Source organism: Neophocaena asiaeorientalis, unplaced genomic scaffold, assembly GCF_003031525.2.
Source record: "Neophocaena asiaeorientalis asiaeorientalis breed wild unplaced genomic scaffold, Neophocaena_asiaeorientalis_V1.1 scaffold77, whole genome shotgun sequence".
NCBI lineage: Eukaryota > Metazoa > Chordata > Mammalia > Artiodactyla > Phocoenidae > Neophocaena > Neophocaena asiaeorientalis.
The window spans coordinates 5,262,289-5,289,096 of NW_020174645.1; the positions used below are offsets into that span (position 1 = coordinate 5,262,289).

The window sequence follows — 26,808 nt, forward strand, 5'->3', positions numbered from 1 at the left end:
GGTGCACGTGAGCAAGCCCGGACCACGCGCGGGCGGCGCTGCGGGGCGGCGAGCGTGCCAGGTGCAGCCGACCCCGAGGGAGCGGGGCCGCTGGGGTCACCGGCGGTGCAGTGGAGATCGTCGGTGGGCGCCCGCCCGGCCTGGCGCGTGGGACGGGGCGCTCAAAATGGGTCGCACGGGAGGTCCCTTCAGGCGTGCGCGGAGAGAAGTAGGAGGGGATCGGGGGCCTCGGGGAGCCTGGAGGCGGCGGCTGGGGGCGTCGTTTCAGCGGGGCCCCCGCATCTCGGAGCCCCCAAGTCTGGGTTTAGAAGGCCCCCTCCTTCGGAAGCCGGAGGGGCCGTCCTCTCCTTTCCCTGGGGCTGGAGCTGGGCGGTCCCAGGAAACTCCTGCAGAAGTTGTCAGGCAGCTTTAGGCTGTGCCTAGGGTCTTGCCCCAGGGACCGAGGGCGATAGGTGAAATTGTGGGTTCAGAGGGGACCGGCTTTGTCCCTTCACCAAGGTTCTTCTCCTTTAGACTCTTGATGGGAAACAAACTTCCAAAAAAGCGAGGCGCATGGAGGGGGCTTGGGAGGGAGGGGATTGGCCTTGCTGGTCAGAAATGCCACGCCAGCAGTTGGCCGAAAGTTTTGGGCCTTGTCTCCGAATGTTGACTCCAGAATTCCAAAAATTTGAAGAGGCCCCCAGGAAAGCAATATATGTATATGCATATGTGTGTATAGGTGTGTGTGTGTGTGTGTGTGTGTGTGTGTGTGTGTGTATTTAACTTCTTGGACCCAAATTTGGGGATTGGAAAGGGTTAAGATTCAGGGGGTGGAAGGACAGGGTGGGGGATAGTTGAGTTGGTCAGATGTGGGCGCTAAGCCCCAAGAGCCCCTGTTTTCTCCTCAGATGTTCTCACCTCTTCTGGGGTCTGCACACCTTACCAAGACGGGCTTTGTGGCCACAGTATTTCTCACTGCCTCCCTCATCCGACTCCGGGGTGGGATGGGTGGAGGGTCTTGCTGCCAGCCCGGACTGGCGGGAAGTCTCAGGCCGGCCCTGGTGCAGTTGAGGCCGGCGCCCTGAATGGGGCCCTTCGGGGATTGGGGTCACAGGGTGACAGAGGCACCCGCTGGGGACCCCGAAGCCCTCTGGGCTGGCTAGCACCTGTACACAGATTTTCTTCTTTCTCCTGCGGTGAACTCCAGGAGGACTGCTGAGGTCCCCAGGTCTCTGGTGTTTTGGTGGGGCCGCCCCCCTCCCCGTGGACCCCTTTAGAAAGGCCGGATCTCCCCGTGCCATTTGCATCCAAGATGGACTCTCGGCTGCCGCTCCTCCGGCTTCCTTGTCATCATCCCTCACACCCTCCAGCCCTGCCTCCTGCTCGAGAGTTGCCAAGCCTCGGCCTGGCCGGCGGTGGCAGTGGCGGAGTTAGACAAAGCCCCCGCCTCCCCGCCGGAGAGCCCCCCCAGGCGCCCCAAGTGGCGGGAAGGCCGCCAGCTCCCCAGGCCCCGGCGCTCTTTGTCTGGCTTGGGGGCGGGGAGCCGCGGCTGGCCCCAGGAGCTGCTGGCCTCTGCCAGTCCCTCCCTGGGCTCCGGGCCCTCCCTGGTCCCCCGCACACTACACGCATTGTCTGCGATGCTCCGTGACGGCTGTGCTCACGCCCGGTCTGGTTTTCTCCTAGGCCTCCGGCAGCCGGCCGCTGTGTCTGCAGGAAGGTGTGGGCATGAGTGGGACTCGGGGCCCTTCCGCCAGCTCTCTCCAGGGCCACAGACACCCCCCTCTGAACACCGAGTAAGGGACTGGCGCTGGCACACAGTCGGGGTCACCTACCACATCACCCAGGCCGTGGGAAAGTCAAGCTCCGAGCTGTTGCCTGACTCCCATCCCCCAAGCCCCCAACCCATTCCTCCTCCTCCGCTCAGCCCCCCGGGACCTAACACCGGCACCCTGAAGGAGCAGCATCTAGGGCCTTGAGACATTCTGGTGGGAACCATCACCTCAAACAGATGGAGAAACTGAGGCCCAGAGAGGGAAGGGCCTTGTCTTAGGTCACACAGCCGCGTATGGCGCAGCTGGACTGGCTTCTAGTCCAAGCCCTTGGCTGTGGGAGAGAAGATGGGTCGGGGAGGCAAGAAATACAGACTTGCAGCGAGAGGAGGGCAGGAGGTGGTGCAGAGAATGAACCAGAGGTGTCCAGCTCACCTCCTGCCAGGGAGCTGGAATCTTCTAGATGGCTTGAAGTGCCGAGCGGTGCAGTAGACACCCCCTCCCCCCCCCACACACACAGTCTTGCGGCCTTTCGGAGAGGCGTGGTAAGTTGTGGTGGGCGGGACTTGAACCCTGGCCTGGGGCAGCAAAGCCTGAGCTGCCCAGACTGCACTCACCGCCCACATCAGAAGGTCAGGAAATTGGGGCTTGGTGGATGTGGCGAGGGGAGCTGGGGGTCACCCGCCCTGCCACACTCCTGTGCTCTGGTCACTGCACACCCGCAGCTGCTTCAGACGGAGGTGTGGTTCTGCAGCACAGGTGTTTCAGCGACCCCACTGTAGAGGCGTGGTGGTGAGGCTCGGAGGAGCGCAGTGCGGTGCCCAGTCCCAGCTTAGACGTGGCAGGATTCACGTTTCCTGACTGGGCATCCCGTGGTTGAGCATAAATCTGGGTCCCAGTGGAGAAACCCAGGCAGGCCTGAGACCGAGGGAGACACGTCAGGTACCAAGCTGTCTGCGGCTCCCGGACAGAGGGACAGGTGCGGTGTGTTAGTCTCTTCTGTGCTGTGTGGCTTGGGGCAGTGCCCGCCCTCTCTGGTCTGTGTTTCTGTCTCTGCAGTGAGGGGCTCCAGGGCCCCTTCCAGCTCCAGCAGCCTGAGCTCCTGAACTTCCTTCCTCCCCTGCCCCCTCCCCTTGCCCACACCAGATGAGCAGCTGGTCGGTTTGGCCGGCCTGGCACCAGCTGTCCATCCCCGGGGGCCAAGTCTGCAGAGCCCGCCGTGTGCGTGAGAGAGAGACAGTTTGGCTCCGGGGAAGGCAGGCAGAGGGGAAGCTGCTCCCCGGCCGGGCGTGGAGGCATGCGGGCAGCTGCTGAGGAGGGCTAGGTAGATTCTCCATGGTTACCGCTGTTCGTAATTCTGCAGGACATCCTTTACTTGCTAATGACCACTCGGACGCCATTATGGGTCTGCATGCTTCCAGCTACTGAGCTGGAGCTGGAAAATTCCCTGCTGAGGGCCTCCCCACCCCCCATGCAGGAGACTCCATTCTGAGCCGGGCCCTGGCCCCCCGTGGTCCCTCTGCTGAGGGACAGTGTCTCCCAGTGTTACAGTCCGTAAGTGGGGTCTTACGCCTCCCCCATGGGGATGAAGCCAGCTGGGCATAGATTCAGACTGCCGAGAGTCTTGTTCCCTCTTTGGGGAGGGGCGACAGGAGCTCAGAGAGGTTGAGCGGCTTGTCCAAGGACACACAGACAGGCTGTGATGTGCTTCAGATTTCTGACTTTGTGTCCAGTACCCCAGTCCCCAGCCAGGGTTGGGTCTCAACAACCTCCAGATCTTCCCCTGTCTTCCTCACCATATACTCCAGCAGAGGTTTGGGCACACAGGAAGTCTCAGCCCAGGTGTGGACCAGCCTTAGTAGCAGATGGGCTCTTGTGGCAGCCATGTGTCTCTAGGATATCAACCTCTGGGGAGCAGGACCCAGGAAAAGGGGACTTGCAAGGGTTAGGCTGAGAATAGCAGCAGCTTTTGTCTTTGCTACCAGTTTTGACTGCATGTATGGGAAGGATTTCTGTGATTGATTAGCAATGTCTGCTGTGGTGGTGGGCGTGAAGAGCAGTGGTCTGTTAGCTACATTTTACCATCAGTCATCTACGCGGAGTATCAGCCGTGGCCAAACTAGAGGACAGGAATAGGGTTCTGTATCCTCAGAGACAAAAGACCACTGTTGATGGCATGAGTTCTGGGCAGGGGGACTCATAGTCCTTACCTCGGATACAGTTAGCCAAGGCTACTTGATTACTGACTCCTGTCTCCTCCCCTGTAGCTGGGAGTGTCCACCCGCCCTCCACCAGTATGGCGACGTCATCACAGTACCGCCAGCTGCTGAGTGACTACGGGCCGCCATCTCTAGGCTACACCCAGGTATGGCAGCGGGGGTGGGATGTGCTGTGGGAGGGGCCCTAGGGGCGGCCTGGGCCAGAGGGGAAGCGGTGAAAGGAGTAGAAATGATGGAGCTGTCATCTGAGCTTCCTCAACCCAGGTCTCAAGGTATCAGAATGGAGAAGTGGCAGGGGGTTTCACGGGGGACACCGAGTGACAGGAAGGGGTGGGAGAGCCCAAAGAAGGCTGGAAGCCCCGAGAGCCACAGTTCCCGATGGGGCCACCACCCCACGTGTGTCCCTGGTGGGCCTCCTCGTGCCTGGTCCCTGGGGAAGTGAGGTCTGGCCTTGACTCTGGATCTGAGCTTGGACAGAGGAGGGGGGCCCTGCTCCCACTCACTCCCCACAAGGTCATGGGCCCTGCAGGGAGGACGGGCCCATATCCTAGTGGAGTCCAGATGCGTTGCACCGAGAGCTGCTGGCCCCTCAGTTTTACACCTGGTTTACACCTGGTTCCACCAGTTACGGGACTGTGGACCATCCCTGCCCCAACCTCGCGCAGACTTGCTTTCCCCACCGGGTTGGCGGGCCCTCAGGGGAGGTGGCCGCTGGCCGCCAGGGAGGGGACCCGGGCCACTAGCTGGGAGATTCCCGTGGCTGCCACTCGCGTTCCGAGGTTGCCACGGAGGCCGGCCCCACGGATGAGGCGGCGGCTGGGAGCCGTGCCCCGCCAGGCGGTCCTGCCCCCGGAGGGGAGGCGGGCACGGGCGAGGACCCCCTGAAGAGGTGGCGGCAGGAGGCTGCTGCCGAGCTGGATGAGGAGAGGAGGAAGGACCAGGAGGCCAGGAGGCGGAGGCGGCAGAGGAGCGGGGAGCAGGCGAGGGCCTGGGGGGAGGTGGCACTGTGTGGTGGGCCCTGCCTGCCGGGGAGGATGGATGAATTTAAATACATTCTGGGCTCTGTCTGGGTGGTCCCTGGCAGTTTTTGTGGTCCTGCTGACCCCACATGTGGCCTCCATCTCTTCCGCCCACTCTGGACCCTCAGCACGCCCCCTCCCCCCCATCACTTGCCGGCCCATCGGCTCCTTCAAGGAGATTCTCAGTGAACACTTTCCTATCAACAAGCCCGTCTTTTTTTTTTTCATTTGAGATGATAAAAGGGCTTTCTGCAGACTGCTGGGTGGTTGCCTTGAGTGTGCGGGGACAGTAGAGAGGGCCGGCTCCCTGCTCTGTGCTTGTCGCCCAGGTGGGCTGTGCCTGGCTGCAGCTGCCCTGGAGTCTGGGCCAGGCCACCCTCCCTCCACCACCTGCCCCCGGCTCGGGCCTCTCCCCAGCCCTGCCCTTGTGGAGCTGGCATGCTGTGGGGTCCTGACCACGGCATTGGGGTCAGGTTGGGTTCAATCCTCCTGAACCCTTTTCTTTCTGATTCTAGGGAACTGGGAACAGCCAGGTGCCCCAGAGCAAATACGCTGAGCTGTTGGCCATCATCGAAGAGCTGGGGAAAGAGATCAGACCCACCTACGCGGGCAGCAAGAGCGCGATGGAGAGACTAAAACGAGGTAAATCGTGGGCCCGGGAATCCCATGACAGGTGACGCCTCGCTGCTGGTGGACCCCACGGCACTAGCCTAGTAACTGTCTTGAAAGATTTTCTGGGGAAAACGGAGGGTGGCAGACAGAAGAGTCCCCCGCGGCACAGGGGCTCCCGCTTTGTTACAGAATTGGCTGTGGAGGTGTCAGGCTGGGTGAGCAGGTCTGTGGGATGTACATCTGATGGAAGGGGCTTGGCGGCCAGTTGTCAGATGCAGCGTCTAAGAAGGGAATCCCCAGGACTCCCCTGGTGGTCCAGTGGTTAGGACTCCACGCTTCCACTGCAGTGGCCTTGGGTTCGATCCCTGGTCAGGGAACTAAGATCCTGCAAGCTTCATGGTGTGGGCAAAAAAAAAAAAAAAAAGTCTTTGTACCCAGATCCTGCAGCTCTGCCTCACGCCCGCTCTGCTCCTGTTGGCCGACACTGGTCCTAGGAGCCCTGGGCGGCCCAATAAGGTAGGCTCCCAACTTGGGTGAGGCCAGTGACATGAGGCCAAGGGGGCCTGCGTTGCCCTCTGCTGTCCTCCTTGGAGCGGGCCCGGGGGGGGGGGAGCGTGTGGTCAGTCCCAGTCTGGGGCGGGGGAGTGAGAATGCTTTGAAGTTCTTTCCTGATTGAAGAGGGAGGAAGGGCGGGAGGATGGTGCCACAGGAAGAAAGTGACTCACGTGAAGAGGTGACTGGCCAGCTGACTTCAGAAGGCAGAGAAATAGGTTGTTTTTGCTGCTTCATGAAGTGAAAGCCGCGTGGAGAGGAGAAAAGGATTTCTATTTTAGAAGGTGGCAGTTCAGAGCACGGTGGCTTATGTGTGAATTTAATTTTAGGAGTTTTTGTTTTTTTTTTTTTTAAGGTTAGAGAAGCAAATTTGGAGAAAATCGAGAGGGAAATGTTCTGTGGCTATAAATCTGGGGCGTGACAGGGGGGCTGCAGTTGAGGCCACAGCTCCAGTGATGGCAAGGCCGGCTGAGGACAGGCTCTCACCCAGAGCAGTGGGCCGGTTCATGACACCTTTGTGAAGAGACTGACCGACTGCAGAGCTGGATTGGGGAATAACAGGCACAGGTTTGGGGAGGGGGGCTGGCAGTTAGAGGCTGGAACGGAAGAGGGCTCGGGGGAGAGAAGGAGCTTAACCCCCAATCCAGCCCTGGGGGTCAGGTGGGCATTGCTTTGCCCACAGTGCTGGTAACGGGAGTGCCGATTACCTGATTGCAAATGTCTGGGAAGATGCTGGACCCCGCAGTCTCTCTGACAGGCGACCTGCAGCCTCCCAACAAAGCTGGCAGTTCAGGTCAACACATGGATACACCTGGTGACTGCTTCAGGGCACATCCTGGGTGAGCAGCTGGCCCCACAGTCACCCCGACCAGTAAGGTGGCCAAGTTTACATCATAGCAAGTAAGAAGGGCACAAGGGAGTCAAGCGCCAAGAATGTTTTTTGCGTTTTTTAATGGTGAAAAAAATAAGATTTTGTGACATGTGAAAATTATGTGAAATTCAGACCTCAGTGTTGTTAAGTAAAGACTTGTGGGAACATGGCCACACCCATTGCTTATTAATGTCTGAGGCTGCTGTCAACAGTACAATGGTGGAGTGGAGTAGCTGTGACAGTGGCTACACAGCCCTTTCCAGAAAGTCTTCGGAAGCTCTGGGGGGTAAGGGTGGGGACACCTGAGTGACTTGGGGTGTCATTCCCAGTGCCCTCTGGGGGGTCAGCTCTTGGAAGGAGTAGCTTCTTGGTGTCTATTAAAATGAAATCAATATTTCATGAAGTTCAGTAAAACCAAAAAAAGAAAAAAACCCCACAAAACCCAAACAAGCAATGGATAACTCCCAAACTATAGAGATAAAAGATGAGGGGAGAATAATAGTGCAGAAGATGGCACCCGTCCCCTGGGGGGAAGGACAAAGCAGTGGACCAAGGTGGCCTGAGTGAGCACTCGTCTCGCACCCGAACCAGCCAGGCTGCCTGACATTGTCAAGCCCTTTCTAGAATTTAGGAAAAATAATGGTTTGAAGGTGTGGAATCTCCAAAGCGGGTCCCTGCTTAAAGAACTTGGGTGGGGACACACTTCCTCCTGTCATCTGGATGGTAACATGGTTCAAATAGAGAGTCATGTCATAAAAAGAGAGCTTGCTGGCTGTCACCTTGAGCATGGGAAGAAACTTGTAGGGAGACGTGAAGAGGGGTTTTGGCTTTGAGGGGTGGGATGGGGTTTGGGGTGTTGGATGCAGGTCCCGAGTTCCTCCAGTCCGAGGGTTTCGCAGTTGGTTTGGAAGGACCCTCCTCCTCTTCTGGAATGGGTGCTGCTGGCTGACGTCCACCTCTGCTTCTCTTCCAGGCATCATTCACGCTCGAGGGTTGGTGCGGGAGTGCTTGGCTGAAACGGAACGGAATGCCAGGTCCTAGCTGCCCTGTGAGCCTGGACGGTTTTCCATCTTCGGAGAGAAGTTACAGTTCATTTCCCCTGTTCAGATGAAACTTTTGTTTTCAAAATGGTAACAGTTTGGTTTCTCCTCCCCCTGCCCCTCCCATGGTTCACTGGGCTCCGAATCTATAGTCTGTAAGATCGAGGAAAGATTTTGCAGTTGATTGGGAGTTACATTTTAAATAGTTAGGAACTACCCAGGTGTTTGTTGTTTTTTTTTAAAGCATTGATTCAAAAGATGCACGTAAAAATTACCTATCTTACAGCAAACTAGTTTGCCTCCAAGATACCACTGTCTCGCTTTCCTCTTTTGAATACATTTATGTTACCCGGATTGTTCTTTGATCCTTTTCATAAGCTGATACAACTTGAAGGGATTTTTTTGTAGTGCAGACTTGACAGCACACTTAACTAGTAGCTGGTCCCCTCGTTTCCCATACACTATAGATTCTGCTTAACGTAAATTCTTTTTTGCTTAAGCATTTGCATGACTATTAGTGCTCTGAAGTCGATTTTTAAAATGCACAAATTAGTTATATACATACAGAAGAGCAACCTCCCAAACCAGACCCAACAAGGATCCCCGAAATTTTTCCTGAGACTGTATGTAGATTTCAGTTCTGCCTTTCCTGTAAGTTGATCCAAACATCTGGAAGAAAATGGAACTGTTTGCATCTTTGTATTTATTACTCGATGTAATAAAGCTTATTTTCATTAACAGCTTGTATTAAGATGTGGGTTCCGCAAATTCTTGGTGGTATTTTAAAGAACGGCTCCTCAGCGAGAGTGGGGAGAGACCTGTCAAAGGGCATTTTCCCGCCTGGTCCAGAAACATTTTGCGTGACAATATCAGTAGCACAACAGGCCAGGGACAGGATGTGTCGGTTAAGTCAGAAGGCAGGGATCAGGTGAAGCTGCGTCACGGATGCATCTTAACTGCAGCAGACGTTAAGTGTGTGCCAGGAAGGAGAACAAGAGTAGAGGCGATGTTACTGATTTCGCCCTTTCTGTGCTCCCCCAAGTTAGGCCACTCTGTTTTTAGGAACTTAACCTGTGAGCATTTAAACTCAAGCTAGCTACTTCATCCTGTTCTCACTGGAGGAACTACCTGCTCTGGTGCTGGGAAGACTGGGTTGCCTCGGACATGTTGAGAATTCACGGGGCGGTCCCCAACATCCCTTCCAAAGGGACCTTGAGGTCGTCCTTACTACATTCCTTAGGCACTGATCCCGATGTAATGAGGACTTACCGTGGTGAGGGGTAGACTAAGACAGAAGGAGGGACCTGGTCAGTTTCACAGGCGTAAGGCCAGGTCCCAGCCATGACAGCTCTAAAGGCCGGAGGAACGGGTACCACTAGGCAGTCGGCTTGTCTGCATCTCCTTCGTGGACATGACAGGAAATTCAAAAAGGTTCAAGAAGCGGGGAGACAGAAGTTAAAGCTTCTGTCCCTCTTGTCTGAAGCTCCCCAAATTCCCTTCCGCTATTATGGTCTTCTGTGTACCATTCCAGATGCTTCACTTGGCTCCCTTCTAAAAGGAGGTTGGACCTGGGAAGGGCCCCGCACACTGCGACCAGAGGTCGAGAGCCTTGCGTAGAGCTAAACTTCCGAACCAGGCTACTCCGAGGTGGGAAGACCTTCCCTGGCTTCTTCACAGGGAACTTTATTTGGGTGCATGCAGTCTGGTCTTCACGGATGAGGCCGACCCTGGGTCTGACAGTGGCCTTCTCACCTCACGGTTTGTTTCCCTACTAGTTTTATGCATAAACTTCCGGATGTGTGCTAACAAACCATGCCTGAAAACCCCCAAACAGTTTGTAAGATCAGATCCAGCTTGAAGGATGGTATCAACCAAATTCACAAACCCAAGTTTCTGAAACCTCATCTTTTATAAACCTACTACTTGTAAATCAGCATACAGAGAATGACATGTGTATTTCCACATCAGAGAGGTTACTTGTCAACATATAGTCTATTAAGCTAACGGGGAAGATGGGCAAGTAACTTACTAACTTGTAAATCTTTCGCCATCTTGTTTTCTTTTGTTCTCTTAATGACATCTATATATCACTGAGCAATGACCTTCCAGCAGATGACAAGGAGGCACTAAATGCTATTGTTTGACTCAATTCTATAGTTTTCCATAAAAAGTCCATTATTTACATTAATGCTTTTTTTCAGAAAATATTTTCATTGAGGAATTCCCTGGCGGTCGTGGTTAGGACCCTGCGCTCTCACTGCCGGGGCCCAGGTTCAATCCCTGGTCGGGGAACTAAGTTCTCACAAGCCTCATGGTGCAGATACAGATACAGTCACACAAATGTATAGCTTAAAAGGTGACATACTTCTAACTACCGTCCAGGTCAAGAAACAGAACTCTTGTCAGCCGCCCAGAAGCCCCTCCAAGCCCCGCGTCACAATGACAGCCTTTCCTCCCCCAAAAAGTGCCCTTCTCCTTCTACAGTAATGACTTCCTCGTGTTTCTTCTTACAGTTTTATTCTCAAAGTATGCACTGCTATTCACTACAGTTTGTCTGCTGTTTAGAAACTCTGCTGTCTCTGGAGCCCGTCACAGCTGCGCTGGTGGTGGAGCTCACGCCATCCCTGGAGGCATCCGGCAGGTTCTTTTTTAAAAAATTAATTATTTATATTTGGCTGCGTTGGGTCGTTGCTGCGCGTGGGCTTTCTCTAGTTGTGGCGAGCGGAGGCTACTCTTTGTTGCAGTGCGCGGGCTTCTCATTGCAGTGGCTTCTCGTTGCGGAGCACAGGCTCTAGTAGTTGTGGCACGCGGGCGCAGTAGTTGTGGCTGGCGGGCTCTAGAGCGCAGGCTCAGTAGTTGTGGTGCACGGGCTTAGCTGCTCCGTGGCATGTGGGGTCCTCCCCGACCAGGGCTCGAACCCGTGTCCCCTACATCGGCAGGCGGATTCTTAACCACTGCGCCACCAGCGAAGTCCCATCCAGCAGGTTCTTTCAGTCAGAATCTGCAGTCCTTTCTCTGGGCACATTTTTACTTGATTCCCATTGTTCTTTCAGGAGTTTCTTTTTCTCTAGGGTCTCCTTTGCTCTTTTTTTCCTTTCTTGCTTTCTCTTCTCTGCCTCTCGTTTTTCTTTGTAAACAGGACTGTTTTCACCGTTGTAGAAAACATCCACTTTCTCTTGCAGGATTCTCCGAGCTAGCTTTCTGTTTTGATCGACGGATCTAGTCTGGTGGCACTGTAAGAGATAATATTTCATAATGTGAAAGCCAGTGTGTTCTGGGCAGGACCTCAGGAATCATTAAATTCAACCTAGTCCCTTTATAGAGGGGTCAGGCCCGCAGAAGGAAAGCCCCTTGTCAGGAGTCCCAGTAGGTCAGTGACAGGACAAAGGCCATACCCTTTCCTGCCTCTGCCTGGCCCCCGCCCAGTCCTACACCCCAGCTGTATTATGTGGCTTTCACTGTAACTATTCCAATATTAGGAGTGTTGTTTTGTTTAGAAGTAACAGTAGCCTTCAAATAAAGTTCCCAAATACTTCTGAAAACATCAACCAGTATGTCTAAGCAAGCCCTTTGTGTGCCCCATTTATACATGTAGACTTCTCTCTGAAGGAGGAAAATAGCCTCTTTATTATTCGTCAGCCATAATATTCATTACATAATATCTCCGTTATCACTGGTGAGTGCCTTGCAAAGCAATTTGATAAAAGAAATCCTGTGAAATTAGGATGAAAGAATAGTACCAAAAGCAAATTCGGAGTAAGCTATATAAAATAGGTTTCAGAATTTTATTTGTTGCTCACGAATGTCACTTTTTTCAAGGAGGAAAAGAAAAGTGATTGAGATTTTCACTAATACGCTCTTGGCTCAAAAACGTGGCAGCGAAGAACAGCTGTTAGGAACAGACTCTGGGTTGGGTCTGGGCTGACTCTCCTGCAGGTGCAGGAGCCTCCCTGTGCCTCAGATTCCACATCATGAGTGTAGGCTTGTGACGAAGTGGCTCAGAACAGGGCCGGCCGCAAGCTCACGTGATATGTAAGTACTTGCGAAAGGTACGGCTGGTGTGCGAAAGCCCGCCTCTGCTCTCTCTGCTGTGCCTCAAGGCTTGTGCCGCCTTCAGGGCCCTGGGGATACGGAATGGACTGGCAGTTCCACAGAGGTGGTGGGCCGCTACCAAACCAGGAGACAGGAGAAAAGCACTGCACCATTTCCTAGAGGTTCAGAATGTATTGACAGCTGGCGATATTTTGATCGGAGGTTGGTTTTTTATATTCAGAAGAAAGACTCCTACAGGCAGCTGTACCTGGCATTTTTCCTCTGAGGGCTGAAATTGGGTTGCCAACGTTACCTCACTCAGTCCTTCTCCAGAAGGGTAGGTGTCACTGACATTTACCAAAGAGGGGACGGAGGGACATGGAAAATGCGACCATCTGAGCGATCAGCCAGGAGGCTAAGGGCTGAGCCCACTGGCGGACAGCCTGGGCCTGCGTGCTGCTTGGGGGCTGGAGCCCATGGCAGTGCCGCAGAGCTTTCTGCAGCCACCCTGCAGCCCAGTGGCTCGACCAGAACCGTGGCCTGCAAGTTCAAGGACAGCAGCAGTAAGAGCGCAACTGCAAAGGATCCTGGAAGGAGGCTCCTGACGCTGTGCAGAGGTTTGGCCTGGGAGAAACGCTCGGGACCGGCCACGAGACCTGCAGTCCCTCTACTGCCGGGGTCATGGTGAGAACAAGTTTTCACTCAGGAGAAACCAGGGGACCCCCAGGGCCTCCTTCCTCTACCTTGACCACAATGCCTGAGGGGATGTGCCTGAGCACCACGCAGTTGCTTGTTTTGTTGGTTGCCTGGCCCCCTGGCCCGTGTCCTTTTACAAACTGCTCTTCAAGTTCACTCTCATCCAGGGAGAGCAGAGCAGGGTGGTCCTTCTTGCCTGCCGCCTGGACTGGAGTGACCGTTGTTCCAGGGGATAAGAGTTCCAGCTTCGCGCAGAGCCGGAGTCCCCAGGGCACCATGCACACTCTGCTCAGTGGGGCGGGAAAGCGGAACAGACCCGAGGTGCTCATAGGGCGTGGCTCTGCCTGCTCAGGACCTGAATAAGACAGAAAAGACAGCCCTTCAGCCTTGTTTGCGCTCAAGATGACACCGCGGGTTCTAAAATCACCTTTTATGAACCAGTTCAAACGATGACCACCCATCTGGCAGGCAGGGGATTTAGGAAATTAGTGCAGACAGGATACTCAGCAACACACACCTCTCTCCGGCCCTGCTTTGTCTACCGTGCTCTCAGCAGTACATGCCTTGTCAACTGATAAATATTTTCTTATAACAGACCAAAAAATGTCTTCAAAGCACCCAGAAGTGTTGTTTTCTCAGGAAGGGGAGGCTTTGAGTATAAAATTCAAAAGAACAGGGCTGTAACTTGATAAGGAAATATTACATAGTACATCACACAAGAATTAGGATCTGAGTCAAGGGACATTATTTAAGTGTGTGAGAATCTGAAATCAAAATGGAAAGACGACAGAACGTGATAGTCTATTTTATAGCTTAAGCTTAAACAGTCTGACACAGTAAATATCACTATCAATCAATGTCATGATTGTTGTTTTTTCATGTTTCCAGTTTCATGGATTTGAATAGGAACATCTGTTCCCTCAGAAGCCTGCCAATCACATGATCCAACCGGTACTCATCCTTAGAACCACCAAGTCAACTGATTTTTATTAAGGTGCCTGTTACGTTCCGAGTATGAGGTGAGGTACAGGGAGTGACGTGAGGTCAAAGAGGGCAAGACACTATCTTCCTGGAGCTCACAGTCTAGTCGGAGAAGATATTCAATCAAGAAGAAAGCGAGAGGTGCTGAACAAGAGATTTCAGTAACTACTCGAGAGTAGCCTAAGGCTGAAATGTCTTAGTTGACGAATAGTATAGAGAATAATAGCCATGAGGGTATGGTGAATCACAGGCCTTTGCTTTTTTTCGAGGGGAGGAGGGCAGAGGATCTGAAAGGTATCACCTCTTTTCAGAGATCTACATATTCCCCATGTGAATGGGGTCGGGGCGGGGGAGTCACAACCTTCGCCCATTTTCTCATCTGGAAAATGGGAGGAATAAGCCTTCTCCACGCAACCCAACCAGGCTTAGAGTAAAGTCAGAGAAAACAGTGTTCTGGAAAGGGCTTTGCTGATACCTCTGAAGGCATGAGACTGGTTTTTAGCAAGATCCCTGTCACCAGGACTTTCCTGGTGGCACAGTGGTTGGGAATTCGCCTGCCAATGCAGGGGACATGGGTTCGAGCCCTGGTCCAGGAAGATCCCAGATGCCGCGGAGCAATTAAGCCTGTGCTCTAGAGCCCATGAGCCACAACTACTGAAGCCTGCGTGCCTAGAGCTCGTGCTCCACAAGAGAAGCCACCGCAATGAGAAGCCCACGCACTGCAATGAAGAGTAGCCTCCGCTCACCACAACTAGAGAAAGCCTGTGCACAGCAACGAAGACCCAACACAGCCAAAAATGAATTAAAAAAAAAAAACAAAAAAACCCTGTCACCCAGGCAGATTTGGGGAACTACAAATGTGCCACTCGCATAATACTTCTTGATCAAGGATTATGTAGGCACTAAAAACAGATATATTGCTCTTTTTAACAAGTGCTTCCTGTGAGGCTCTAAACAGCTTCCTTTACCACTTGAAACCTTGTAAATTCTAGCTCATGGCAACTGGTCTCTAACACAGGTAGGAACTGGAGTTTACCGAAGGCAACTTCCTCAGCCAAAAGTAACGTACCATCCACCAAATTATTTCACTAGGTTTCTCTCGGCTCATTTACCTTTCACCCACCAGCAGTTCTGACGGCTAACATCCACTGGGCCCAACACTGATCGCTAGATAAGCTTAATGCAGAAACATGCTAGCAGGCATTGCTTCCTTGTAAATATGTGCATTTTGCTATTTGAAATCCAAGTGCCTTTCTCAGTTACCAGTACAGATGACACTGGTCATTTTTAGAATGAATACAGTATTCTCCATCTCTCTCTCTCTACTATTTCTATGGAAAATAAATATAATGAAATATACTCTTCAAGCTTTAGGCCATGCTAGTTTTCAATCCTATGACTGACACATCTTCTTTGTGAAAAGCACGATATTCAGCATGTTCTGAGCAGGTCCTGTCAGTCCCGGTGGATGATAATTAAGGTGGTGTCGGTTCGTAATGTGCTCTGTGGCTACCAAGGGAGATATTTTGAAACAGAGTATGCCAGTGAAAGTGGTGCTTTGAAAACTGCTTCTGTTTACTGTGTGTGAAATATGTCAGAAGTATCCTCAGGAAAAGATAAGGATAAACCCAGGCACATTCTCTGGAATCTCTACAACGAAGAATCCACTCCCCTATAATGATTAAATGAATGAGACTAAGTTGATGTCCAAAATTTCCCTCCCCTTATTTCTGCTTTCAGTCCACAGAACAGAATTCCTTTGTGTATCAGACAGCGTCTGGTCCCTGGATTAGGTTCCTGGAACAGGAGGCCAGTACCTCTCTTGGGGCTTCTACTCCGTTAGTAAATCTGACCAGGCAGGATGCTACTGGAATACAATGCAGCGACAAAGAAAGGAAGCAGGTCTGAGACAGGGTGAAACTCCCAGACAAAGGGCGGAGAGGACAGCGCTTTTCTCAGCTGCTTTGTCACCAGCCCACTGTGTTTCAAATCTACCTTTCTGTCCTAGTTCAGAGCTGACACACACAGGAAGGTCTCCCACCCAACTGGAGTTCGAGAAGGTCCCCAGTGTTCAGTTACTGGCTGCTTTGTTTAACAGCTAATTCCAACAGCCAATAGGACGATTCCAAATACTTTTAGTATCTCCTGGAGCTCTGGCTCTACTCCAGTGGTGGCTAAAAATGACAAACACACCCATGGTTCCACTTCCCCAAAGCCCAGAGAAGAATACGGATTGGATTTCAGTTTTTGTGACACCCACAGAGCAACCCAAAGTCTTCGGGGAACAATAAAAGCAGCTCAAATTAGAGCTCATCGTGACATTAAAAATGGTCACAAGCGGTGTGCGTAAGGGGAAACCAGCGGTCACGACAGCGCGCCCTTGTTCCCTCCCATGAGTGCGAGCGTCGGCCCGGCCCGGCCGGCTCTCCACCCCAACTCCCCTCGGCTCTGCTCTTCCTTGGAGGGTGGCGTCTGCACTAAACAGCTGGCTGCAATTTAGGTTAAAGCCACGCTCTCTCTCACTTGGTCAAGTTAAGAGATAACAGGGCTGACGCCTTTAAAACAGGCAATGTTAATTTGTTCAATGAATATTTTCCACATCTACTATGTGCCATGCATGGGCCTCGATGGGTCCAATGAGCCTGTAGCATAAAAGAGAAATTAAGACATCTGTAAGTAAGATAACATGCCAGAGCGTGGAATGGATGACACACCATAGAGCAGTGGTTCTCAGACTTCACTGTGCTCCCAAGTCACCAGAAGGCTGGTTATTGGGACTTGGAAGCTGCATCCTATTAGGCACCTTTCTTCCTGACTGGATCCAGCTGGTACACAGTTCCTCCTCTGGCTTCCACAGTCAGCCCAAACCAAGACTGACACCTAGCTCATGGGTGGCATGCTCAGCTCTGGAATGTGGCCTGTGACCAGAGCAAACAATCACAAGCAGTGAGCTGAGGCTTGTTTCACCAACAGCTGAAATGCTCTGGAGAGCGGTAAGGGGATGCTACTGCCTTTGTGTCTCTGAGACAGAGAGAGGATATCTGAATCTGGAAGACACAGGATTTCAACTCTGGACCCACCTCTGGATACCATTTGCCTAAAATTCACTGTTTAAGTATTTTTTAGAAAGGCAGAGTACTAGTGTCTCTTAGCCACAACTTTCATGGTGTACCAGCCTTGCAGAAATGTCACCTAAACTAACCGAAAGAACAGATGTGGCGATGCGCTGGAATGGGGTGCTTTAGGAAAAAAGACCGTTAAAGCTCTTGCGGCTCCAACTTTGATGCACAAATTCCCTAGGGATCCTGTTAAACAGGCTACGGCTCGTCAGGGCTGGGGTGGGGCCTGAGACTCCACATTTCTAACCAGCCCCCAGGTGAGGTGGTTGCTGCCTGCAGTCCTGGCCCTTAAGATCGTCTGACTGCTGGATGAAGGCCCCACGATCATGATGGCAACGCTGGAGATGGAGAAGGTGTAAAGGAGAGAACAGGCGGGAGAGGAAGAGAAGACAAATGAATATCGAATTGAGCGAAAAGAACAGGTGAAATGGTCACAAGGGGATTGAGAAGCTGAGTCATCTGAAAAAAGAACATCAAAAACGTTGCTTCTATTGCATTATTATTTTTTTAAAGCTGCCTTTTTCTAAGTCTTTATTGAATTTGTTACAATACTGCTTGTTTTATGTTTTCTTTTTTTAGCGGGAGGCATGTGGGATCTTAGCTCCCTGACCTGGGATTGAACCCGCATCCCCTGCATTGGAAGGTGAAGTCTCAATCACTGGACCGCAAGGAAGTCCCCTGCATTAATGTTATAGAACAGCACTGTCCAACAGAAGTATAGGGCAAGCCACATGTGAAATTCTAAATTTTCTTATAGTCACATTAAAAACAGTAAAAAGCAACTGATGAATTTCAATATACTTTATTTAATCCAATATATCCCAAATATTACTTCAACATATAATCAATATAAAAAATTATTTAGATTTTTTTATATGAGATCTGCAAAATCTGAAGTGTGGCCACGCTTACAGCACATGTCAGTCTGGACTAGCCACATGTGCTCGCGGCTACTGTAGTGGATAAGGTCGCTCTAGAATCTTGCTATCAGAGTGTGGTCCACAGAGCAGCAGCCACAGCACCCCCTGGGAGCTTGTCAGGAATGAAGAATCTCAGGACCTTCTAAATGAGAACCTGTGTGTTTTTTTTCTTTTTTTTGGCTGTGCCGCACAGCTTGCTGGATCTCAGTTCCCCAACCAGGGATCGAACCCGGGCCCACAGCAGTGAAAGCGCAGAGGCCTAACCACTGGACCGCCAGGGAAGTCCCAGAGAACCTGTGTTTTAATAAGATCCTCAAGTGATTCAGAGGCACATTGAAGTTTGAGAAGCAAAGGACACAGGAATTAGCAAGTTCTTCCAACTGCTAGGACAGACACTTTTAAGAGCTATTGTTTCTTACGTTTATAATGTTTAAAAAGTTGAGACTTCAGGAGTGCTGAGTACCTGCTTAGTCATGGTCTTGCTTCCCCCTCCCGAATAAGGAGATAAGATAGGTCTCAAAAACAATGACCTAATCGATGGTGAAGGACCAAACACAGTGAGCTTTAAAAAGACAAAGCGGCCAGCTGATGGCCCCAGAAGCTAAGCGAGAGGGTGGTTTTCTATGAAATGCTTAACGATAATCTCTGTCTCAGAAGTGGGTGCTGGTGCTCCCTGCCGAATGGGAGTAAAGATAACGCAGCCTTTCTCTCCTTTTCACATCTAGCTCATCCTCCTGTTCTGGTTGCCTGAAATCCTTATGAGGGCTGAACACCTCCCCAAACAGAAACCCTGGGAACTTTGGCTCAGGCTTGAAATAGACCCTGTCATTTCCTAGGCTGGGGGCTCTACACTCAAGATAGAGCACCTTTCAGCCACAGTAAGTGTTCCCAGAGAATTATTTCTCAAATAAGAAAATGACAATGGACTGAGCAGGAAAGGACAACAGAGCTGCTATCCTTGATTTGGGAGGACAAGAGGAAAAGGAAACTACTCTGAGTTTGGTCCAAATTTAATAGGCTTACTGCTGCACAGCTCAAGAGACACTAAAGAAGTAGATAAAAAGAAAAGCTTTCAATTCATACAACACCAACATCCCGTTCAGTTTTTTTTTCACAGAAAACTTCAAATCCACGATCACACCTGTCCTATTTGGGTGCACCACTGCCATTTTCTTCTATTTATGGCACCTAACAGGAACTTTATACTTTATCAACTACACTATTAAAATAGGACAAACACATTAAAAAAGCAGCAATAACTACACTCCACATTTTCCTCTAAAAGTCTCAAAGACTGTTACCATTAATGACGCTTCGTATTTGTTTAGGACTTAGGTTTTCAAAGCACGTTCAAATATGTTATCGTAGTGAATATTTCATACAAATAAAGAAAAGAAGGGATGTGTACTATGTGGAATATTTCAGGAAGGCTTATTTTGCAAGAACATTAGGTAGTCCATTTTTTTAAACTAAATTTGTCCTTCCTGCTGCTTGTTTCTTTACCTTTCATAACATCTCCAGATTTGTTCTTCCCCCAGCTGCTAAGAAAGCGTTAGCTCATTTTCCTCAACGGTCTCTTCTTGACTCCCCCTCTCACTTTTTTGTCCCTGAAAGGCCATACTGTTTTGTAGTCAGCGTGACCTGCGTCAATGCCTTGCCTCCACGATTTACTCACTGTGCAACTCTGGCCACGTTTCCACATCTGTAAAACAGAGGTAATACCACCGAGGGAGAGAAAAAAATCGTACACGTCACCACAAACGTAAGGTGCTTAGGATCCCTACATTACAAAGCTCAGGAACCTGTGGCTAACACTCCACAAGCCCACGCTGCAAACAGATTATTTCATGGACTTTTGTTTTCGAAGCTCAGTGAAAAGGTATCTAGAAAATGACCTGCAGAGAATTTTACTTGGCATGGTCCAATTTAAGAAATACTTGGAAACCATGAAATTACCGAAGATATGCTGTTTGGTGAGGTCATAATTGTGGTCTATGAAATCAGGTGCCAAAGAGAGAATTATGATGCCAAGAATATAGTGTGACTTCCCAGAAGGTTCAAATTGAAAGGTAAAAACTACCTTCATCACAGCAAGTCCTGGTTTAAACATAGAGATCTTTAGTAATTATCTGATATAGTAAAAAAAATCATGAAGGACAGAAAAGATGAAAAAAGTCACGTTTAAATGTACACCTGATTATTCCTTTTCATCTTCAATGGTTAAACTATAAAGTTTTAGAGTTCCTCATTTTTGCTGTGGAGGACATCCCTCCTCCAACCCCCGCCAATGACAAGCTGTTTTGTATATAAAAATAAATGACACAGAGTAACACCCTGGTTAACAAACATTAAATGCCTCAAGCCATTAGCGGCCACTACTACTGAACAGCCTAATCTTATCCCAATCAGAATGAAAGATCTCCACTCAAAAGCTCATTGTGACAAAAGAGGAATACTTGAGCAAGACAAAGATGTTATAATAAAATCATATAGTTTTTTTTGATACCGAGCTCCATGAGCTGTTTGTATATTTTGGAGATTAATCCTTTGTCTGTTGTTTCATTTGCAAATATTTTCTCCCATTCTGAGGGTTGTCTTTTTGTCTTATTTATGGTTTCCTTTGCTGTGCACCCTTATAAGGGCATAAAATGGTGGTGTTAGCTTGTATACAAGTAATGCAAAATCTCCAGTATGGGGGCGGGGGTTAAATTAAGATGAATAGTTCCTACACTTAATATATACTTGAATTTCTGACACCTTCTACTTCTGTTTTCTATATTCAGAAATAATTTCTATGGACTTTAAAAACCTCCTCTCTGTTTTTATAAAGCTTCTCTCTAGACCAGTTAGTCAAAAGCAGTTTCCATTCTGAATTTGTAAAAATTAAGACGCTACCAAAGAGCTTAACCTAAATTAAGAAGTAAGGTGTGAATAACCTTACCAGAATATTTTGTATCAGTTGGTTAACAAGATAACTCAGTTAATTAGAATACTAGCTTCTGAACATGTTGGCTTATTAAAACAATAGATTTTTTTTTGAAAGTTACCTAAAGATGACACTGCCAAAAACAAAAACACACTCAAACTAAACAAAGTCCATCAGATTTTGTAGCAGAAAGCAATGATCTCCTGCCTCTTGCATGGTTGGGAACTAATCTCCGGTACTCGGTTTTGGGGTTAACATTTTTCTTGCAAGGAAACACACCTCCCTTTGCCTGGAGCCATCTCAGGAATCCACTTTCCCATCCTAGTGTGAGGATCTCAAGTAACAGATTTTGCAACCAACTGAAATTAGTGGTAAAACGGCTTTTTGTTTTCTGTTTTTGGGTGGACTTGAAAGAAACATGGTTGCTGAAAACAGCCGTGTGCTTAAAAATGATTTGATTTTGGTTGGGTTTTAACACAAGCACAATACTGATGGGTGGATTAACACAATTGGAAGGAGGGTTCGATTTACTTAAGCTTGAACTCTCCCATAGATGGATGGGGTTTTGGAGAGACTGAATTTCTACTGTTGAGACAAAATTGTCAGGTATTCTTAGGAGGCTCAGATCAGATGGAATGCCTCTTGGCAGATTTGTTTTTCCAAGGGCAAATAACATCTGCTCCGTCCTGGCTTCTCCGGCACACCTAAGGACAAGGCTGGCGAAGTCCCTTTATCGTGGGCTTCGGACACTCAGAGGAAAATCTAAGAGCTCGAAGTACCTTAAAGGGTAAGAACCTTTCGTCTGAGAAAGGCGAACTGACCAGTGCGTGTGAGATGGCCTGGGGGCCCACGGAAAGGGTTTTCTCTGGTCCTTCGAAAGGCTGGGCAAGAGGAAAACACCCACGATGCCTATAACAGGCCCAGCTGCGTGCTAACAGCTCCCTAAGGCTCCGCCGAGCAAGTCAACGAGCATCGTTCCATTTGTCCTCGGGCCTCGGTGGAACTGTTTTCTCCACAAGGGTGGGTTCTCCTTGCCCGCCTCTCCAAGTCCTTGAAGAGCCCCAATCACGACCCCCACCAGCCTACGGTAAACCCATTCCAGGGTAAACTTAGCTCGGGTGTCCGGGCCGGCTTCACCTCACCACCAGCGGGGCCTCAGGTCAATGGGCTGCGCGACTCAGGGTCGCAAACGGGGAAATTCACGGGTCCCAGCTCCCAGTCCTCTCTCCAGAGCCTCTAACAATCGTGGGCAACCGTGTGGGTGTCGGGCTTCTCCGCAGACACTTACCTGACCTCAGGACTGAGCTCCCGCCCCCAACGTTCTGGGTGAACCGGAATGGCCGCAGGAGCGGGAACGCAAACGCACTCCCGCGCCTGCGCACGCGCCGTACTCCTGCCGCAGGCCCCCCTCACAAACCCGAGCCCCCGTCTTACTAACTGCGCATGCGGGAAGCTGAGGCTTCTTTCCCGCGTAGCTGCCGTGGGTTCCCAGAGAGCCAATCAGACGAGAGGACCTGACTGCAGCCCCGCCCCCCGCCCCCCAGCTTCCGCGGGCGTCGCACCTCCCTCTTTGGTGAGAGCTGGGGGCGGGACGGGGGAAGTGGACTGGCGCGCCGCGGCTCGGCCGTCTCTGCCCCCTTCCGATCATCCAATCGCAACCAAGACGCCGGGCGCGCGCACGCTCCCTCGAGTTTAACGGTCGCGAGAGGCGCTCGCCCGACACTGACCTCGGCAGTGTGAACGGCGGCCAGGTAAGCGGCCGCCAGCCTGCGGGGAGCTGCCGGCCTGCGGGGAGCTGCCGGTCGCGGGAAACAGGGGACGCGACTCGAAGACACCAAGTTAGCGGCCCCCTGAGTGTGCTGATGTGTTAGGGCGGGGAAAAGACAACACTCCCTTTACGCAACCTCAGCGGAGCGCGCGGCCGTGTGGGGGATTTGCTCGCGGCAGTGCACCTTTTCTAGACTCTGCCCTTGAGTGACACCCGCGCGGCCCAATCGCTGAGCGCCTCTTCCCGAGGGGCGGGGGGCTTGAGGGATTTCTGTCTCTATTTTTTTTTGACCAGCTTCCTGGGCTTACTTTGAGAATCACGATTGTAGTTGTTGGACCGGTGGTTTTAACTACAGCCTCCCTGCTGCCTACAATTTAGGCAACTGCGTGGGTTCTCCTCGCCTTCATACTTTAACCTGAGAGCCGCCGCCAGCAGCTGCGGTCTGGCTGTGAGCGCGAGAACGTCAGGATCTGGCCTCAAAACCTGAAATCATGCCTTCTTTCCCCCTCTTAGGCTCCCACCGAAGCAAAACGCCTGGTTAACTTTTATATTCTCAGCAGACCCCCATCAGTCGTTCCTCTACCCCCTAACTCCCTTTTTCTGCTAGGAGCTGGGGCCATCAAAAGCGTCATATTTTGTTGATGGGAGATATAAAAGTCTCTGTTCTTATACGCATTCTCCATCAGGTTCTTAAAATTTTGCATTGTATATCTTTTTTTTTTTAATTTTAATTCATCCCCCACTCTCCCACCCATTCCTCCCCACTCTCACGCTCTGCTGGGAAGCATCATCGCATTTCAAGATCCATCTGGATCTACTGCATCCGGATTAACTCAACGGGGGAAATTATAGATGGGGTTGCAGGCCGATCCGCGTCCCTGGAGAGCTTGTGTTTTCCTGCTGGAAGAGCAAGGTGATTTGAATCCAGGTATTTTCGTTGCCAGATGGAAGGTGCAGCCCCTGACTTTTTCAATACCCCATTTGTCGTTGGTGATGGGCTGAGTCACTGGGGAGAAATCCGTTTAGCTAGGTCCGGTTACCCTTGGCCTTCACACCTGTCCCTGAAGGAAATGGTTCCTTTGTGAGCTGATGCTCTCTCAAGGTTGTGCTTTGTAAAACCAGGCCCTAGAAAGTGGGAACCTAGAGGAACCAGAATAATAGGTAATTTTCCTCTATTGCACCCCCTGAAATTTCCATCTTGTAAGCAGCATATGTTTTCTCTATTCTTCCCCCTCCCCCACCCACTTACTCCTGGCTTTTTTTTTTTAAGGACATGAATTCCTTAAGAAGCAGGCATGCTGTTTGACTTGTTATAGCCAGTTTGCCTCTGTACATCTAGCTTCAGTTAAATTTTAGTGGACCTGGCAAATAGTTTATTTTTTTTTGTTTTGTTTTTGTTTTTTTTTTTTTTGTTTATTTTTTAAGAAGTGATAACATGCACAGAGTACAAAAGTACTCTACGTATACAGTATATAGTGCACTCCTTCCACTCCCACCTTCCAGCCAGTGGGGAAACAACCACTGTTAACAGTTTAATTGGCTCTTTTCAGTACCAGATTCAATATAGATACCAAGTAGTTCCCATTCATCTATTCACTGTATAAATCAACAAGCATGGATGCTTGGTAGAATTTATTAAAGGAATGAACAAGGCACGTATCAATAAGTATTCCAGTTGTTACACAGTAGAATTGTGTCTGGAACCTTGATTATTAAGCACATAAAATTGTGAAATATTACCTGAAAAGGTACTACTACTTCTGCAAATCAGAAGATTTGTAGATTTTTTATTGACCTAACCACTGGACTGCCAGGGAATTCCCTTTGCCATAATGTTTTAAATGTTTATCCACATTGTAGCATAAATCAGTGCTTTATTCTTTTCTATGACTGAAAAATATTCCATTATACAGATACACAACATTTATTTATCCATTCATCAGTTGATGGACATTTGGGTTGTTTCTGAATTTTGGCTTATCATGAATAATGTTGCTATCCTTAATGTAGATTTGTATAAAAGGATTAAGGTTTCCACAGTCTTGAAAAGACAGTTGCTAGGTTTAATGGCTTTTTATAATAGTTTTTGTTCTTCATTCATTTTCAGACTCCTGGGACCTTCAGACATTTCACAGTCCGAATGTCAGCAGCTGAAAATGCCTTTAGACGATGAAGCATCTGAAGATGACTCAGATTCAGTTTCTTCAAACAGTGCAAGAGCCTACATTTTCCAGTGAGAGAGTGTAACGATTTCTGTACGCTATGGAAGATTTTGACTTGGGGAAACCCTTACAAAAAGCTTCATCTTCTGTAGAATCTGATATAAAAAATTCTCCCCATTCTCTTGGACTGAACTTAAGTACTAATAGGTAAGAATGGGATAGATTTTTTTTTAATGTAATGACAAATCAAAATAACTTTATTTGCATAGTTTGCCAGTTTATCCAAATAGTGTCATAGTTACTGATTTGCATTTAAAAAACCCCAAAACTATGATCAGGAACTGTTCAAGGACAGTTGTTCGGGTTAAGAATAGTTTCAATCTTTTCATGTTTTTCATTTCTCCCAGAGAGGTACTTTTGCATGGGGAACATTGTGAAAAAGAATTTGTTTTGCTAGTTGGAGTTTTCTTTACACTTTTTTTGTTTTCGGGAAATTACAAGTATATCTTTAAAATTTAGTTGTCTAAATATTGTTTCTCCATTTTGAAGTTAAGAGGACAAATAATGTTTCATATTGCAGAAATACCTCACCAGTCTGGAAAGTAGCAATTAAAGTTGAATACTAGGAAGTAAGCAAAAAAGCAGGCTCTGAGTTGACAAAGTAGATGCTATCAAACAATGCATTTTATGCATTTTCTTTTTAAACTATCCCTTGTTTGGTTTGTTTTTAATCAGGGTCTGTTTACTCTCATTTTGTACATAGTCTGGCAAGTTGATTATTTGGTTTCTAAATTACAGTAGGTTAAAAACAGCAAAGAGGCAGGGACCACTGGAGAGGAGATCACCTATAAAAAGCAGGTACAATAAAACAAAAGCACAGCAGTCTGGGGCCTACTGGTAAAGGAGCAAATTTACACACAGTAATAGGTCTTGAAGAAATTGTGTATTTTAAATAAATTAATTCCTTAAAAAATTTGTTCATTCTTTGGCCTCAGAAGGAATTTAAGGCAGCTTACAAGAATACATAAAAGAAGAGGAGAAAGCATAAATTAAAATAGGGAGGAAAGGGAAAAAAAAAGCATGGGATAAGGTCCAGAAATGTTGGCCGTTGTAATCTATACCCACTTCCTGAATGTTGGCCACGCTTTTTGTTTCCTGTATCATTTGACAGCCCCTTTGAAACCCACTTCTAGAAGAAACCCCTTTTAGAACATAGTGTCTGATTTACTTGGAGGAACTTGAATGTGCCTTTCTAATGAAAATTATGTAACTGAAGCGTCTCCCTTTTCATTGTGACTGGCAGTTAAATTGGCCAAATTTAAACTTGATTATTACACAATTATAATTGTATATCTAACACTTAATGGACAACATATTATGTTCTTTCCCTTGAGTTTTTTATTAGTATTTTCTCTGATCCTCTTTATTATTTTACTGTTATTTTCATTAGGTCCTCTTTTTTGCAAATTGTTTGTGAAACAAAGCAGAGCATCGATAAATACAGTGACCTTTCAACGGTTAGAATTTAAATAAATTTTAATGTCCCTAATTATGCCTTGTGGGTTTATAAAACAAATCTGAAATAAACTCATCTCAGATTCGGAAAAGCAGTCCTCCTGGAAAGAATCAGTGGTATTTTACACACTGGATAGGCTAAATAAGTCCTGAATATTTGCTGCTAATTTGGTCGGCACTACTTTTATTCAAAGACAGTGCAAAGATAAGCATCACCTTATCACACCAAATTAGGGGGATCCAGTTAACAAGACTTGACTGTAATTCTGGGCAATGGAGAAAGAATCTCCATAACAATAAAGGTCTGTTCTTAAAGTGAGGTGAAATAATCCTCTGGAATAATTTAGATCGGAGTAGCTTAGAATTTTTCTTACTGTTTAGCAGAAACTTTTATTTTCTGCTGTACTCTGGAGTGTTCTCTCACTTCTGAAGAAGGTTTTTCTGTTGTGTTCTTAAAAATACAATTAAGTGCTGCCTGTCTTTTCACTGCTGTTTTCCCTTCGTGGACAAACTTGTGATCAGATTTTCAGCAAATGAGGTGCCATTAAGAAGGATTAAATATCAGTAGTTTTGTACTGCTCTGCTAAATCTTGAACTGCTGAATTATTCAACACTTTGGTAGAATGAA

General features: G+C 49.0%; 3 protein-coding genes and 1 long non-coding RNA gene across 17 annotated transcripts in view; 2 read left to right on the forward strand and 2 right to left on the reverse strand.

Annotated features, from left to right (window-relative positions):
- Positions 1 to 1,753: 1,753 nt before the first annotated feature.
- Positions 1,754 to 8,804, forward strand: CDK2AP1 (cyclin dependent kinase 2 associated protein 1). Of its 2 annotated transcripts, XM_024758666.1 has the most exons (4): positions 1,754 to 1,772; positions 4,016 to 4,113; positions 5,502 to 5,628; positions 7,995 to 8,804. In XM_024758666.1, exons 2-4 carry the CDS (start codon positions 4,045 to 4,047, stop codon positions 8,060 to 8,062), a joined length of 264 nt encoding a protein of 87 aa, XP_024614434.1. In that variant the 5' UTR covers positions 1,754 to 1,772; positions 4,016 to 4,044; the 3' UTR covers positions 8,063 to 8,804. The 2 variants fall into 2 exon arrangements, with proteins under 2 accessions (XP_024614434.1, XP_024614433.1); XM_024758665.1 differs by lacking the exon at positions 1,754 to 1,772 and having other exon boundaries at positions 3,872 to 4,113.
- On the reverse strand, positions 7,085 to 10,813 carry LOC112408828 (uncharacterized). Its single transcript, XR_003005018.1, has 2 exons — positions 9,331 to 10,813; positions 7,085 to 9,017 (listed from the first exon to the last, which is right to left on the reverse strand). It is a non-coding gene; the product is annotated as an uncharacterized LOC112408828 (long non-coding RNA).
- A 108-nt stretch (positions 10,814 to 10,921) lies between these two features.
- MTRFR (mitochondrial translation release factor in rescue) lies at positions 10,922 to 22,157 on the reverse strand. Of its 4 annotated transcripts, XM_024758726.1 has the most exons (4): positions 22,024 to 22,084; positions 19,485 to 19,511; positions 12,837 to 13,144; positions 10,922 to 11,294 (listed from the first exon to the last, which is right to left on the reverse strand). In XM_024758726.1, exons 3-4 carry the CDS (start codon positions 13,116 to 13,118, stop codon positions 11,052 to 11,054), a joined length of 525 nt encoding a protein of 174 aa, XP_024614494.1. In that variant the 5' UTR covers positions 13,119 to 13,144; positions 19,485 to 19,511; positions 22,024 to 22,084; the 3' UTR covers positions 10,922 to 11,051. The 4 variants fall into 4 exon arrangements, with proteins under 4 accessions (XP_024614494.1, XP_024614493.1, XP_024614495.1 ...); XM_024758725.1 differs by lacking the exon at positions 19,485 to 19,511 and having other exon boundaries at positions 22,024 to 22,157; XM_024758727.1 differs by lacking the exons at positions 19,485 to 19,511; positions 22,024 to 22,084 and adding an exon at positions 21,878 to 21,986.
- A 232-nt stretch (positions 22,158 to 22,389) lies between these two features.
- MPHOSPH9 (M-phase phosphoprotein 9) overlaps positions 22,390 to 26,808 on the forward strand; it is a 54,581-nt gene continuing 50,162 nt past the window's right edge. For 7 of the 10 annotated variants that reach the window (XR_003004999.1, XM_024758524.1, XM_024758519.1 and 4 more), the window contains exons 1-3: positions 22,439 to 22,486; positions 23,289 to 23,416; positions 24,611 to 24,872. Coding sequence is in view for 7 of the 10 variants with exons in the window: in XM_024758524.1 (XP_024614292.1) it covers positions 24,766 to 24,872 (107 nt within the window). In the remaining 3 variants the exon portion in view is untranslated. Of the gene's footprint in view, positions 22,487 to 22,507; positions 23,432 to 24,610; positions 24,873 to 26,808 lie in introns of those variants that run through there. The other 3 variants (XM_024758521.1, XM_024758522.1, XM_024758520.1) reach the window with 3 other exon arrangements.